The 14,926-nt window shown below is 43.5% G+C and overlaps 1 protein-coding gene across 2 annotated transcripts in view; it reads left to right on the forward strand.

Moving 5' to 3' along the window:
- DPY19L1 (dpy-19 like C-mannosyltransferase 1) overlaps window positions 1-12,256 on the forward strand; it is a 106,220-nt gene extending 93,964 nt beyond the window's left edge. Inside the window, exons 20-23 of one of the 2 annotated variants that reach the window (XM_075558198.1) lie at window positions 177-276; window positions 3,234-3,359; window positions 9,300-9,493; window positions 11,179-12,256. In XM_075558198.1, coding sequence (XP_075414313.1) covers window positions 177-276; window positions 3,234-3,359; window positions 9,300-9,456 — 383 coding nt within the window. In that variant the 3' untranslated portion in view covers window positions 9,457-9,493; window positions 11,179-12,256. Of the gene's footprint in view, window positions 1-176; window positions 277-3,233; window positions 3,360-9,299 lie in introns of both variants that reach the window. The other variant, XM_075558199.1, reaches the window with a different exon arrangement.
- The last annotated feature ends 2,670 nt before the right edge of the window (window positions 12,257-14,926 follow it).

Consider the following 14,926-nt stretch of genomic DNA (forward strand, 5'->3'; position numbering starts at 1 on the left):
TCTGCTCCGTCAAATGCCCTGGCTGGTGGGCTGTAGGGCAGTCTTCTGCCCTGTGGACTCACAGCAGTGGGTTTGCACCGTTTGAGCCCTTCACCGCTCTGGGCCCCAGCTGCTGTCTCTGAAGTAGTTGAGTTGAGCGTGTTTGTTTCCCGGCGAACTTCTGTCTGGTCTTCTAGATGCCGTGTTTGCTGGAGCCATGCCCACGATGGCGAGTGTGAAACTCTCCGCCCTCCGGCCTGTGGTGAATCACCCGCATTACGAGGATGCAGGATTGAGGTGAGTCCACGATTTCCATTCATTAGATCGCCTGTGAGCGGACCCACAAAATAACAGGTGTGATTGAGAATGCTGGGAGGAGAATGTTAAATTTCGAAAACTGTTGAAAGACATCTTACTCTTTAATTCCATCTTTTCACAGACTTTTTGAAGCCCGCTTCTATTTGTGTCAGTTGTTATTAGATATGACTGTCACAGTTTTTTAATGTGTTCATAGCATTTTTTTAAGCAAGCAGCTATAAATCTCTACCTTATTTTAAATATATACCCTGTTTTATTTTGAGAATATTTTTGTTTGTTCTTGGTATTTCATTGTTTTGAGGTGAAAGTTTACAAATTAGTTTTCCATTCCGCAATTTATATGGAGATTTTTTTCAGAGACTTGGGTCTAAGTCCCCCCAGTATGTCAGCATTCTTCCTATTTCTATATTGAGTTCCCCCTTTCCACTTGTCCAATTTTCCAGCCCCTTCCCACCTTCCTAACCTTGCTTTGGGGCAAATGTTTTTCTTCTGGTTGGTTGTTATGAGGAGCGTGTTCCTTCTGGGCATCCTTCCTCCCTGTCGTCTGCGCGGCTGAAAGGTAATTTCCATGAACATCAAAGAAGGGTGGTACAGGACCTTGTCTCAGGAGCTCCACCAGTCTCTATCAGAACAGTAAGTCAGGTGTTTTATAGGGATTTGAGTTTTTTGTTCAACGCTTTTCTCTCTGGTACTGGCTGTTGTGATACTTGTCAGAGCAATTGGTGGCAGTGGTAGCTGGACCAGTCATCTGGCTCATCTGGTTTCCGTCTGTGGTTCGTGCGGTCCGTTAGACTTCGCACCTTTGGTTTCCTTCACTCTTCTTTGCTCTCGACAGAAAGCAAGTTTTCAGTACCCCTATTGGTACTCCCCAAAGAGGCTGTAGAACTTTGTCTTTGTGACTTTTTTACACCAGGTGACCTAGATGGCCCCCACCCCCCAAGACTTTGTCTCTGTTCCTCAAGCTTGAGAATTGCTATTTTTTTGTGACTTACTGCCTCACCTCCTAGTATGAGAGGGAATTGATTTAAATTTCATGCAATTCCTAAGTTAGTTCAAGCTATTCATTATCCATTTGCCAAATAATTGGGTGAATCCTAGTAACATTCTTTTATAGAACTGTAGGATCTACATTTTATAAATAAATAAGATTTAGCTTTCTCATTTAAGAAATAAAATGTCAATGTTCGAAAACTCATTTTCTGGAGCAAATTTGTTAAAATGTTTAGTTTTTTAAATCTAGAAATAAAAGGGCCATTTAATGCTAATTATGGTTGGGACAAAAGCCCTGGCCCTGCAGTCAGACTCGTCTGTGCTTAGGCTCGAGCGGCTCAGCCCGCTTCACCCAGGCTAGTCTGCTCTTACTTGTGGTCGAGGGGAAGAACTTACAAACAAAGGAGACTAGTTTGGGAAGCATTTAAAAACATCCCTCTGTTCCTGAGATTCCTTGTCCTGCATCTCTCTCTGTCTTTCGACCTCACTGATGCCTCCCTGTTGTGCGTCTGCCTTCCGAGGCCGGCTCGAGCTCTAAATCAAAACATCCTCCGGCTCCACTGCACCTGGACTTCTTCCTCACAGCTTAAAGGACGCTGCTCTCCAGACAGTTCACTTTTCCCAAGACTGCAGGTGCCAGCCGTAAGCTTGGGGGTCCCCAGGCCCTTCTTAGTTAAGACCTGTTGGCTGCCAATTGCCCCCTTGGGTTCAATAGTTTTCTAGGAAGATTCACAGGACTCAGGAAAATGCTCTACTTAAAATTGTGGTTTAATTCTCACAAAAAGGATACAAATGAAGAGCTATATAGGACATGATGGGGATGGGGTGGGAGGCCTGGATGGAGGGGTTTCCAATACAGAGGTTCCATTTCTCACAAAGGGACCAAACCCTCTCTAAAGCATTGATGCCCTTTGCCAACCAGAAAGCTTACTGGGCATCAGTCCACTGTTTTTATTAGAGTTTCATTACCTAGGCATGATAGATTGAATGTGACTCCTGTCCCCTCACTCCCTAAGGCTGGGCTGACATCTGATGGATCTTTCTGGGCTGACCAGTCCTCATGCAGGAGTCAGATCATAGCCTAACCTGACAGGTGTTCAGAGAACAAAGACACAAAAGAAAATTCCACAAGTTTAGAGGTTATCTCACTGGAGACCAGAAGCGAGACCAAATCCTTTGGTAAAATAATTGTACAAGTATTGCTACAAAATCATTTAAAAATTGTATTAAACACAAATATCAAAATGTGAAGCTATTGTTTTTCTACAAGGCCTCTCGCTGGGCTTACACTCTTTTAAAGCTGGTGTTAATCTCTCTGCACCCTTCCATCCTCACCACCTCCACATGGCCATCTTGGCTTCCTTGAGGGACTCACCTGATTCTCCCTTGACATGCTGTCTGGGAACAACAAGAAGTCCGGAGGAGCAGTGTTGGAGGGGGCTGGGGAAGATTTCCAGTGAAATTCTAACGTGACAGCCTTGGCTGCCCTCAAAGAAGACCTCAAAAGTGTGTTGTCATGATGGAGAAGTTCATTGACAGAGCTCACCTAGGCTTCCTCACCAATGCAGCTTTTCATTTTTCAAGAACCTACTTAAATTCTGTCATTCTTTGATCTCTCTGCATGGACTGTCACTGGCCCTGCGATACCTTTAAAAGCTCTTGTTTTGTTTGTACCGTTCTTTTTGAAAAGCACCTCTGAGTATGCTAAGACAAATGCATCAGTGAGAGAACGTGTCTGCAGCCACTCACTGGGTACAAAGACGTGTTTAAGCATGTTTTCTGTAGAATGAACCATGCCGTGCCTGCAAGTACATCCCTCCAGTAGCGGTGCTTTTGAACTTATCTTCCTATATCTTGACTTGCTTTTTCTGTCTATTTTCTAGTCGTGTCTAGTTTTTTCTGTTTTCTTTAATCTTAACACTCTTCCGCCCTATTTTTCCTTAAAGGGCCAGAACGAAAATAGTATATTCCATGTATAGTCGGAAAGCAGCTGACGAGGTCAAGCAGCAATTGATCAAGTTAAAAGTCAATTATTATATCTTAGAAGAGTCGTGGTGCATAAGAAGATCCAAGTGAGTATTCAACACGGCCTTTTACATTTACAGAACATGAAGCAGGAGAGTTTGGAGTACTGGCATGTGTAAAATGTTTTCAAAGATGAATAGAAAATATTGTTGATCAATATTCAGATTGGGTTTTGTCCTCTTCATTTATAAATGTTTCTTTTATATAGAGTTATATGCTACAGTAAAGAGATTATATTGGTATGATAATCTTCCAAATTAGTCATATTTAGCCTTGGTATATTTTTTTAAAGTGTTGTCTGGAGGAAGATATGTTTTATTTTACAAGGCTTCCACTGTCTCAAAAAAGATAAGGTAATTATCTCATTGTAATGAAGAGGCCAGTCTCTACTGTCCACACTGATTTCTATCTACACCATGTCCCTTTGCGTACATGTGACCCCTCTCGGGTCAACTTGAAATGAAACTTTTTTTCCTTGCTATCTTTCATATGATTTGAGTTGGAAAACAATTAACTTAATTGTGATGCAAATTGTATTGGTTATTGTGTTAGTCCAGGTAGACTAGAGAAATACAAATTCATTGCCACTCATCTGTGTATAAGAAAGAATTTTATATAAAAGAAGAATTATATATTGAGAAAACATCCCAGCCCAGTCCAGATCAAGTCCATAAGTCCGATATTAGCCCACATGTCCAATACTAGTCCATAAATCTCTCTTTAGACTCACTCAGCACATGCAATAAATACAGGAAGATCACAGGCTAGCGGATAGACAGTCTTGTGGATCCAGTGGCAGTGAGGGCATCTCAATGCGGGCACTGGTCTCCACATGGGTCCTCCAGCTCCAGGGCTCTGGCTGCATCAGAGTAACTCCATGTGGCTTATCAAAAAGAATGTGAAGCAGAGAGAGTGTTTGTCCTGCCTCCAGGGAGGAAGACGAAGTTCCTAAAATCCGCAGGAGAAGGCCATACCCACATGGTGAGGCATGATTGGCTTTGACCTGATTCACAGGCTAGACTCCACCCCTTCACTCAAGTTGACAGGAGATTATGCATCTGCCACAGTTATATTTTAAAATAAAGCTACTTCCTCAAAGAAGTTGATTAAGCCAGGTTATAACTTATAAGCAACAATAAGATCTTAAGAACAAATATGAATTCTAATGTTGCCTATTTAGAAATAGATGTGGGTGGCTGGGTGACAGTAGCCTCTTGTGTTAGGCTGAGTTGTCTAGAAAAAGAAAAGCTGAGTGACAATAATTTATTTATAAGAAGGAACTTTGTATTGAGAAAACATCCCAGCCCGGCCCATGGGTCTGATGCTAGCTAGATACTTCTTCAAGAAGACCCCAGGCTGGTAGATACATAGTACTTCGGATCCGAGGTTGATGGAATCATAGGGTTGGGTGGCCCGCATAGGGCTGCCTCTGGAAGCTGGCAGTGGGAGGGGGAAGTTCCCAGTTTTTCTCTTATTAGAAGTTCATCCCCCTCAAGTAAGCATCATCAGGCTGTGACCTGGTTGACAGGTTGGATATCATCCTTACACTTTCATACCAATTCAAGTTGTCATAAAATCTACCTGCCTCACCTGCTGTGGCATTCGTCCAATGAACACCTGTTCAAGGGCCAAGGCATTCACTTGGTAAAGAGTAGAAGCAGTTTCATCAGAAATAATGGATGGTTTATGGAATACTATTACCTTTAAAGTTCTCATTCTGTAACTTCACATTCCCATGAAATCAGCAGTCAGGAAACCAAGTGAAGTATTGGATGGAGCAGAACTGCCGCAGAAGACCTTTGTCAAATTGTTTTAAAAGCAAAGATCACATCGACTCGTGTGTGTCTGACCAAAGCCATGGTATTTTCAGTCACATGCATATGAAAGCTGGACCGTGAATAACGAGGACTTGGGAAGAATTGATGCCCCTGAATTAAGGTGTTGAAAAAGAGTATTGAAAGTACTATGAACTCCCAGAAGAATAGACAAGTATATCTTGGAAGAATCTCCTCCAGGATTCTCCTTAGAAGTGAGAATGGTGAGACTTTGTCTACTTTCGACATGTTATCAGGAGAGATTGGTCCTCAGAGAAGAGCATCATGGTTGGTAGGAAATAATGAAAAGGAGGAGACTGTCCAGCAACAGAGACAGTGGCTGCCACAATGGACTCACACTTTATAGCAACATGAGGGTGCTGGGGGACCGGCAGGGCTTCATTGTTTTGCACAAAGGGTAGCTATGAGTCCATAGTACTGAACAGTGATGGCGGCAGCGATAACAAACAGAAGACTTTAGTAGATTGATGTATCTGTGATTTAGTCATACTCAATCACATATATTTTAATAGTGCATAAGATTTATAAGAAATGCTATCTACCTGTCAGCTATGGGGTTTTCTCATTTTCTTGCTTTGGGCTCCAGTATGTTAAGACACGTGTAGATTACTGATCCAAAACAAATACGTTCCATGATCTTTTTTCTCTCCAAGATAACAATGAATTCAAGACTGTTCATTCGCCACCACACCCCAATCCCACATAATATTTTGGATATTTGAAAATTGCAAAGGTTTGGTTGCTTTGTTTTCTGTGTTGTTTGCAGAGCTCCTTGTATTTGATAACTGGCTTCATCGCAGTTGTTGACAGGGATAACACAAGAGGGGATGTAAATTCAGGATGGATGGCGATGCCATTGTGCAGAGTAAACAGTCAGCAGCCAGCTGGCTTTCGATGGTCTCCATGTCGACCTGACTCTTGGGTACTTAACCGGAGCGTTGAGTGGGTGGGCGGTGTGCTCCTTTCTGCCACCTGGCCCTGCCTACCACTGCTGTTTCTGTCCAGCAGGAGTTGAGCTAGAGGACGATAAGAAAGCAGCTTTCTCCCATCTGTTTTCTCTGTTCTCCCACCTACTTCTACAAAGTGATGAATCTCGGGAACTGTTAGGCAGGTCCCCTCTGCTTAAACCTGGAAACAAACTACTTCTGTGCGTCCTGTACTGTCAAGGAGACAAATGGGGAAGTCAGGTGACAGAAGAGAAAGGGAACTAATGTTTATCTAGTGCTTAATGTGTACCGGGCAGAGTGGTAAGCACTGTTCTGTGATCTCATTGACTAGTGCCTTCCTTCATTGTGTGGTCTAATTAGTCCTTGAAAATGTGATTCCCTGTGTTCAAATGCAAGCACTAAATGCACGCGGATGCAGATTAGAGACAGATTGTTTATTAACTCTGTTTAGTCTCAGTTCTCTGCTTTCTTTCATTAGTTCCAATAATAGCATTGACATAAAATTCAAATACAGAGGAAAATGATTCACATTTCGTTGTAGCTGTTTAAAGATGCAGCTAGCTGGCTGAGACGCCATAGTAAACTCAGATAAGGTCTTAGTAGAAGATGCTGGTCTGTCAGGTAAACGTGAGTTGCTACCCACAAGGTTGTGTTCAAACTCACCAACTACTGCTTGGAAGAACACTGAAGCTCTTGGCTCCATTGAAGAGTTATAGCCTGGGAAGACCTTGCCTGGGGCCGCTCTGAGTCTGAATTAGCTCAGTGGCAGTGAGTTGGTGTTTTTGGTTTGCCTTTCAGCAGAGAAAGGGCATAGAGCAGCGATTTGTCCTCCTTTGCCTAAAAGTGACCGCATGTAGGAACTGCATCCTATCCCACTACTCACTGTCTCACTCTCCCTCCCCGCTCCTTAGCCACGGGCCAGAGTTGTTATTAGACTTTGCCCTTTGTGACAAAATGAGTCCAGTCTCAGCTGTCAGGCATCTAAGACCCAGAACAAAATCATACCCAATGTGAATTGGGCAGGGGGGATATGGAGTTGGAGACCCAATGGCCATCTGTAGACAATTGGACATCCCCTCACAGAGGGATCACAGGAAAGAGATGAGCCAGTCAGGGTGCAGAATAGTACCAATGAAACACAGCTTTCCTCTAGTTCATTGGTGCTTCCTTCCCCCCATTCTCATGACCTCACTTCTACCTCACAAATCGGATTGGAGCAGAACATGCACCTGGCTACAGACAAGAGCCCCAAATGCAGGAATCCGGGGTACATAAACCCCTCAGGGCCAGCAAAGAGAGTAGAGTTACCAGGAGGATCAGGGGAGGGTGGAGGGAGAAAGGAGGAATCGATTACAAGGATCAGCCTATAACTTCCTCCCAGGGGACTGAACAATGGAAAAGTAGGTGAGGGGTGAAGGAGGACAATAGAAGATATGCAAATAATGATGTATAACCTAGCAAGGACTCATGAGGGGGTAAGGGGCAAGAAATGGGGAGCTGATATCAGGGGCTCAAGTGGGAAGAGACTGCTTTGAAAATGATGGCTGAGTGTGTGCAAATGTGCTTGACACAATGGATGAATGTATGGCTTGTGATAAAGAGTTGTATGAGCCTCCAATAAAATGATTTTTTAAAAAAGAGTCCAGTCCGATAGTCTTTCGCATTCAATGTGGGTAGAATCTTATGTTGGGGCGGGTGTACAAAAACGATCCTTAAACTCTCTGGGGTGGGCACAGGCGGCAGAACCTTTTTATGACAGCGCTGGGGAGGCACAGTGAGAAACGACAGGACGGTGGCTTGCTGCAAGGCTGTGGGCCCAGGGCTGTTTATATCTAGGTTGCTCTCTAATGACCAAATATGATGCAAAGTACCCATCTGTGCTAGTGCGGGTAGACTAGGGAAACAAGTTCATAGATCTGTGTGTAAGAAAGCTTTTACAAGAGTAATTGAATGCTGCTGTTTGTCCCATGGAGTCCCTGGTGATTGGAATCACGAAGCTTAGCTGGCCTCCCAACCCTGGACCTGCTTTGCCCCAGGAGGCGGCGTCCTTTTAGGAATGCCACCAGCTACTAAATAGGACATGAAGGCCTTTATGCACTGAGGTAGAAGAGATAGCCAGCCACATGTGTGGTTAAATAGAACCCCAGAACAATCCCAGCTTTAGAGAGGCAACTCAGACACACACAACATTTTGTATACACGTGTTCGTTTGCATGTCCGTCTGAGGGTGGGAAAAGTAGGTCTACCCTGGAAATGCATGGTTACAGATATCACCAACAAGGGAAGCTATTGGAGCTAAGGGTGACTGTTTTTACTCAGTGTAGATATGTATTTTGAGTCCTTTACAGTGATCGATTACTTTGAAGTTGAATGTGTTATTTTTCAAAAAGCATGTCTGTTTCTGTTGGTGGAGGGTGGAGACATGGGACTGTGGCTATGGAGGAAAGAGACTTGTTGGAAATGTTTCTCTTTATTTAACAAAAAAGTAAAGCAACTATGAGAAAACAGCAGTTGTTGATTCTCACTATTTTATGTGTATGTTTTTCAGTTTTTCCAAAAGCAAATAAAATGTGAACTCTTCAGAGTTCTATTCAAAACTGTACTTGATTTAAAATAAATGCTACCTTTGAAGGATTTACTAGGCAGATGTTCCATGATCCCAATTTCATCTTTGTGCCAGTATTGCTTTTAAGATTTATGCACACACACACAAAAAAAGACTTATGCACTTAGCAACATGGTGAGCTTAGGTTTTCTTTGAGTTGATTCATTCTTGAAGAGAATTAATGCAACTTCACTGTAAACCAGACATACTTCCCAGTTACAATGATGACAGTCTGTGTGTTCTCTTAATATGTGTTGGGCACCGTGGTAGATATGTCATATCTCTTACAGCTTACAGCACACCTCCGTGGTGGGTCTCCACATTTGACACGTGTGGAAACAGACTGAATGAAGTGAGCTCGTCACCACCAGTGTCGCAAAGCTCCAGAGGCAGGATTGCACCCAGATCTCTGGCGCCAGTGCCTGTGACCTTGTAGGGTACAGGGCGGGCCTTTCTCTTCACAGAGGGTTTATGACGTTTTACAAAATAGAATTATCATAGCATTTTTGTGTTTCCATCCACAAAAGACAAATGAATTTATATCAGAAATAGGGTCATATAATGTATGTTGATTTGTGATCTGTACATTGATTTTTCTAGGCCTGGCTGCAGTATGCCGGAAATTTGGGATGTGGAAGATCCTGCCAATGCTGGGAAAACCCCCTTATGTAACCTCTTGGTGAAGGAGTCGAAGCCTCACTTCACCACTGTGTTCCAGAACAATGTTTACAAAGTGTTGGAAGTTATAAAAGAATGACTGCTGCCTGAACTGCTGCCTACACAGAACGCCATCAGTAATGGTTTTAACGTTTTGCTAACACGTCATACATTGTTTTTAATTCAATTCTCAAAAAAACAAAACTTTTATAGGCAACTGTTTTCAAATAGAAAACGTTTTATTTGGTGAACTGGAATACCATTCTGATTGTTAAAAGTACTTAAACCTTTATCAATTGGTTTTTATTTCAATGCATCCCTTAAAATTTGCTATGCAAATGAGTATGTGCTTGTACAACTTAAATATGTGTGCTTAACTGAGCAAAGCTAGCCGTGTGAGAGAAATTTGCCAAGGATGGTATGAGAATGCAGTCCATTCTGAACTACGTGGGTTCTGTTTGATACTTCGTGGACTGTTGACCACCCCTCTCTGCTGCTGTTGCTGCCTCTTGCTATTGTCTTCTGGAAGTTTCAGTGATTACTGTAAACTTGTCCGTCATGTCCGCCAGTCGTCGGCTTGCACAGTAGATGGGGTACAGCCATTGGTCTGGTCTCTGTGGAATTACCTGTTTATTTCCATCTTGATTTTCTTCCTGTTCTCTCTTGCCCTTGTTACTGAAGCATTCTTCCCATTGCTGAATCCAGGCGTTCAGTTTCGCCATTTGGACCAATTCCTCTGACTAGTAGCTGTGCCGAGTTTGTGTGTCTTCTCTAACACTGCCTTCCTCCTGCAGTCTTCCTCAAATCAGTGCTAGTCGCTCATTTAGTTAATTAGCAAGGACTGAGTTCTGGTTAAAAACTTTTTTTTAATGTAAGCTGTTCTTTCTCATTTTTAGCATTATTTGAATTTTTATATTTTAACGCTTCGAAATCATTTTTAAAATTTTAATTGTAATTTTCAGAAAACCAATTGTGGACATCTGCCAATATAACACATTTAGAAACTGAGTGTGTATTTGCTAGAGCTATAATTTACAGTGTAGGACATGGTCATTTTTCTTTTGCTACTAAGATACAATTAAAAAAGACTAATTTTTCTCTCAAACTAAAAGTAAATGAATAATGATAAATTAAGTTTTTGCATCTTTTAAATAAAATTCTCATCTTTAATGAGACAAAAACCAAATACCTTCGATTGAAAACCATTTGAGCACGAGAAATGTTTATGTTTGTGCTTCTTTATTTTGAAAAAAAAATAAGAGTCAAAAACAGCTTTGAGTTCCTTATATGAATTTTTATTTCTTAGAAGCTTATTTGTCTGAAGTGAGATTGTTCAAAGTAGTTAAAGCCTAATAGTTCTGAGAGGTGGTTTTAAGATTTTCAGTTCTAACCCAGCCATGCCTGTGGCTGACTGCACATGTAATTACACAGTGTTCTCTCTATTAACCACAGGCAGATTAACCTCACTGTGGATTGTCCTTGAGCCCTGGGTCCTCTGGACTGGTTTCTGGTACCCACTCCTAGGAGTCTTAGAATGAGCCTGCTGGGGGACGCATTAGCTTGCTTACATTAGGAAGCTGCAGCGGCAGCAAGTCCGTCGGAGGGGTGTGCCCCGCATGAGAGCAGCCCTGTTGGTAGAGCCAGGTCTCTTTCCCTGGACTCGGTCAGGCGATGCCGCCTTTGCTCTCCAGAGTCCCTGTCACCCTTCCTCTTTTGCTGGCCCGCTGTTGGATTAGGCGCTTGCCAGTGTTTGGGAAATGGGAAGCAGCTAGGGGGTTGTGGAGTAGGAGAACGTGTGTTGAGCAGCTGTCTGTTATTGTAGGTTCACAAACCCTACCCGGTCCTGCACCGTCCTGTGTGGGAGCCCTCTGCTGCAGCCGCCTGTCCGCCCGTCTCGAGGACGGTCTTCCTGGTTTGGCTGACCTTCTACTTTACCAAGCACGATGTCTGTCTCAAGCACTGCTCGCTCCTGTCCGAAAAAAGGCAGAAACATGCTGGCTCTCCTTCTTCCAAGAGCAGCAGCGTAGCAACCCGCCGGCAAGGCACGAGGGCCTTGAGGCTGAGGAGGACAGGCCACCATGCGCCCGCAGAGCGCTGGCAGAGAGAGGAGGCTGTGCGCGCTCGCCTTTTTATCGGGAACGGTTTCTCACACACAGTGTAGGCTGATCGAGTCCACCCAGCATTTAGGATTTTCCTGTTTTGATCATACTTTTAAAGTTATTCTCCATTCTTCCTACCGCCAAATAATCTCCTCTTCCTTAAGTTCACATATGAAACAGAGGAAAATCTATACAGGGCAAAAACATTAAGTTCCTGTTACAACGGTTCATATGCCGGCAAAGGTAGATGCCGTGGGGCTGGGGGTTTTATTTTTTTGTTTGTTTTTGAGGAGTTTCTTCTGTAAGACTGTTGGGGCAACTCCACCAGCAAGCTCTGCTGATATTTTCAGAAATTCTGTTCAGCGCCGAGGCTCCTGTGGGTAAACTGGACCTGATCCGGAGGCAGCCGGCGCTGTGGGCTATAAATATATTTTATGGCAACAGGAGATCGTATTTGGCTTTGTAGACATGACAAACCAGTATTGAGCCTTGGTGTTTTATGTAATTTTAGCATTTAATAAGACTTTTGCTTTGAGGTGAAGAATGTGAGGATGGGTACGGAGGTGATAGAAATAGCTTATTGCCCTGATGGTTAAAAAAGAAACTCGGGGCAGAATTTCTGTAAAGGGTTAGCCTCTATAGAGAGATGTAGTGTTAAAGCAGGCCAGTGATGTGAAAGGGGGATGAAAGGATGTCTCGGGGTGAGCGTCACTGCATAGGAGGATTGTATTTTTATGGATTTTATGCCAGTTGTTTACATGTTAAATAAATAAATATGTTAAATAAAAAAGATCATGGAAATAGATGGAAAATGTTTTTGTTTTAAATTTCTTGTTACCCTTTATCCCCATCTTGACTATGAGTGTGCACACGTGTTCACATCATCTGTGCTCAACAGCTTGAACTGGTTTATGGCTGGTTGCCGTCCTGAAGAACTGGCCTGGGAGCCACGGGACAGTGGGCCCCTTGAACCTGCTTCGGCCCCTCATCTCTGGTGGTGTAGTTTTGGGTTTGCCCCTCAGCTCCAGAAACCCCAGAGCCGTCCAGTTGATGCCTTCTCATGGCAGCCCTGTAGGACAGGGAGAAGTGACCCTGTGAGTCTTCCCAGACCGGAACGCTTTACAGCAGCAGAACACCTTGACTTCCTCCTGCAGGGCCGCTGGTGGAGCAGGCCAAGTGTAGACCTCCCGCTCTCAGGGCCCCTGGTTCCCCGTTGACTGCTGGAGCACCACGTGGGTACTTGCCTCTGCCGTTGCCTGCAAACCCACGTCACAGAGCCCCGCGGGGTAGTCTAGACGTGGTCCAGGCGGTTTTCAAGGCTGTAAGTCTTTCCAGACGCAGACTGCCGCGTCTCGTGAACAAGCGGGCTTGAGCACGTGCGTGTTGCTTGGCAGCAGGGTGCTTTAGGCACTGTGCGACCAGGGCTGCTTCATTACCTTCAGGGACACAGAGGCAGTGAAACCACATCCGGGGGGACAGGTGCAGAGCTACAGACAATTATAGTGTCATATTTCCTAAATTACAACTCCATGGGTTTGTTTAATACAAACATTAACTCACCATTTTGGCTGTTTGGGGAACAAAAGCGAGCTTAGCGTGGTTCCTACGTGTGGAATTAGTGTTTCAGCACCGTGGCACCTTAATTCTCTGACATCACTGCGATTTTAGTGTGCAGTAGAATCACCTGGGTACCTTGTTCAGAGGCAGGTTGCTAAACTCACGCCCAGGGTATTCAATTCAGTAGGGCTAGCATGGGACCTGGGAATTTGCATTTCGGAACCAGTACTTTAGGTGATGTTGATGCCATTGGTGTGGGGCCTACACTAGGGAATACTGTTAAAACACGGGAAAAGCTGAGACCCTGTGTCGGCTAGCACTTTACCCACCAGGCAGAATGCTGGTTAAACCGGCCTTTATATTAGGAACTGATTTTCCCAGTTCCTTTGTCACTGGGGGGAGCATTGATTCAACTGAACTGCAAGGACCAGCCTACACGGCCGAGGCCATTTTCCACCAGTGCATTGGTGCAACTTGTGCAGATTGTGTTTGGATTACTTGGATATTCAGAAGCTATAAACTGGATCTGGGTTGGACCTGTTTCTTTTCTGTTCAGAGTTGGAGAATGAATCCGAGTTCTTTGAAATGGAACATCCTATAGCGAAACTATTTTGTCTAGAAGAAAATAGGTAAATTCGGTGATGTGTTTGGATTTCTAAAATTTCTTTTCTACTTTATTACTTTAATGTTAGCCCCAGAAATCCCGAGTCTGCTCTGTCTCAGGGGGCAGCTAGAGACCAGCATGAGGCCAGGGATCGCTTCTCTGTCTTCTGCTTTCCCTTCTGCCTTCCCCAAGTAGAAGATTCTAATTTAAATCAGTAAAATTGTTCCCGCTGCAGGAGAAGAAGGAACTGCTTTAGACTTCATTATATTCCTGAATGCTACTTCATTTCACTGTTCTGTGTCAGCACAAATGCATTTTTACATTGGAGGTTGAACGGGCCAATTCAGGTAGAGAAAGACGTTGGAAATATTTTTCCTTTTATATTTCTTCCCATGAGAAAGCTTTTCAAATTTAGAAGGAAAGTTAATAGCTGAAGGCTTTTTTCCTCTTAAGATTTTGAGCCATTACAGTGTAATCAAGATTTTTTTCCTCTTTTCTTCTCTCTCTCTTTTTTTTTACAGAGAATAGGATAGTATTGATATTGGCACTGCTTTCAAAGCAATGTTTTCTGTGTTCAATTACTTCTAACCCCAAACTCTAATTACTTTAAGCGTAGTGTTGTTGAATTGGCTTTCACATAAATAGTCATGCTACCCAGTGTTCTGTGAGCCCAGGCTTGTTCATTTAAATACAGCATAATAGCTGTTCATTGATTTTTAAGTACCTGGGTTTTTTTTTAATGTATGCAAAAGAAATTGCATTTTCATGTAATGCCATGAAAGAGTTGACTTTAGCAAAAGTAAGCTCATCCAGTTAACACCGCCTACCTCAAAAGCTTTATCCTTTCTATTTCTCAAAAAAGTAGAAATGAATGATCATGTCTTGTATTAGTCTGGGTAGACTAGAGAAACAAATTCATAGACACTCATAGATGTATAAGAAAGAACAATCGAATATTGAGAAAACATCCCACCTCAGTCTAGATCAAATCCGTAAATCCAATATTAGCCCATCTATCCAATACCAATCTGTAAATTCCTTTTCAGACTCATGAAAACAAATGCTATGACACCGAATGCAGGAAGATCACAGGCCAGTGGGTGGAAAGTCTTGTGGATCCAGTGGCAGTGGAGGCATCTCATAGCTGGCTGAGGTCTCCATGTGGCTCCTTCAGCTCCAGGGCTCTAGTGTAGCTCCATGGGTCTTGTCAGCAAGCATGTCTCCCAGGGAGTGAGGCTGTGCCTCGCTTCCAACGTGCTACACATCTCCCTAGCAACCTGAAAATGAGGCCATCAAACGGCAACCAGATT

The sequence above is a fragment of the Tenrec ecaudatus genome, chromosome 9, assembly GCF_050624435.1.
Source record: "Tenrec ecaudatus isolate mTenEca1 chromosome 9, mTenEca1.hap1, whole genome shotgun sequence".
Lineage (NCBI taxonomy): Eukaryota > Metazoa > Chordata > Mammalia > Afrosoricida > Tenrecidae > Tenrec > Tenrec ecaudatus.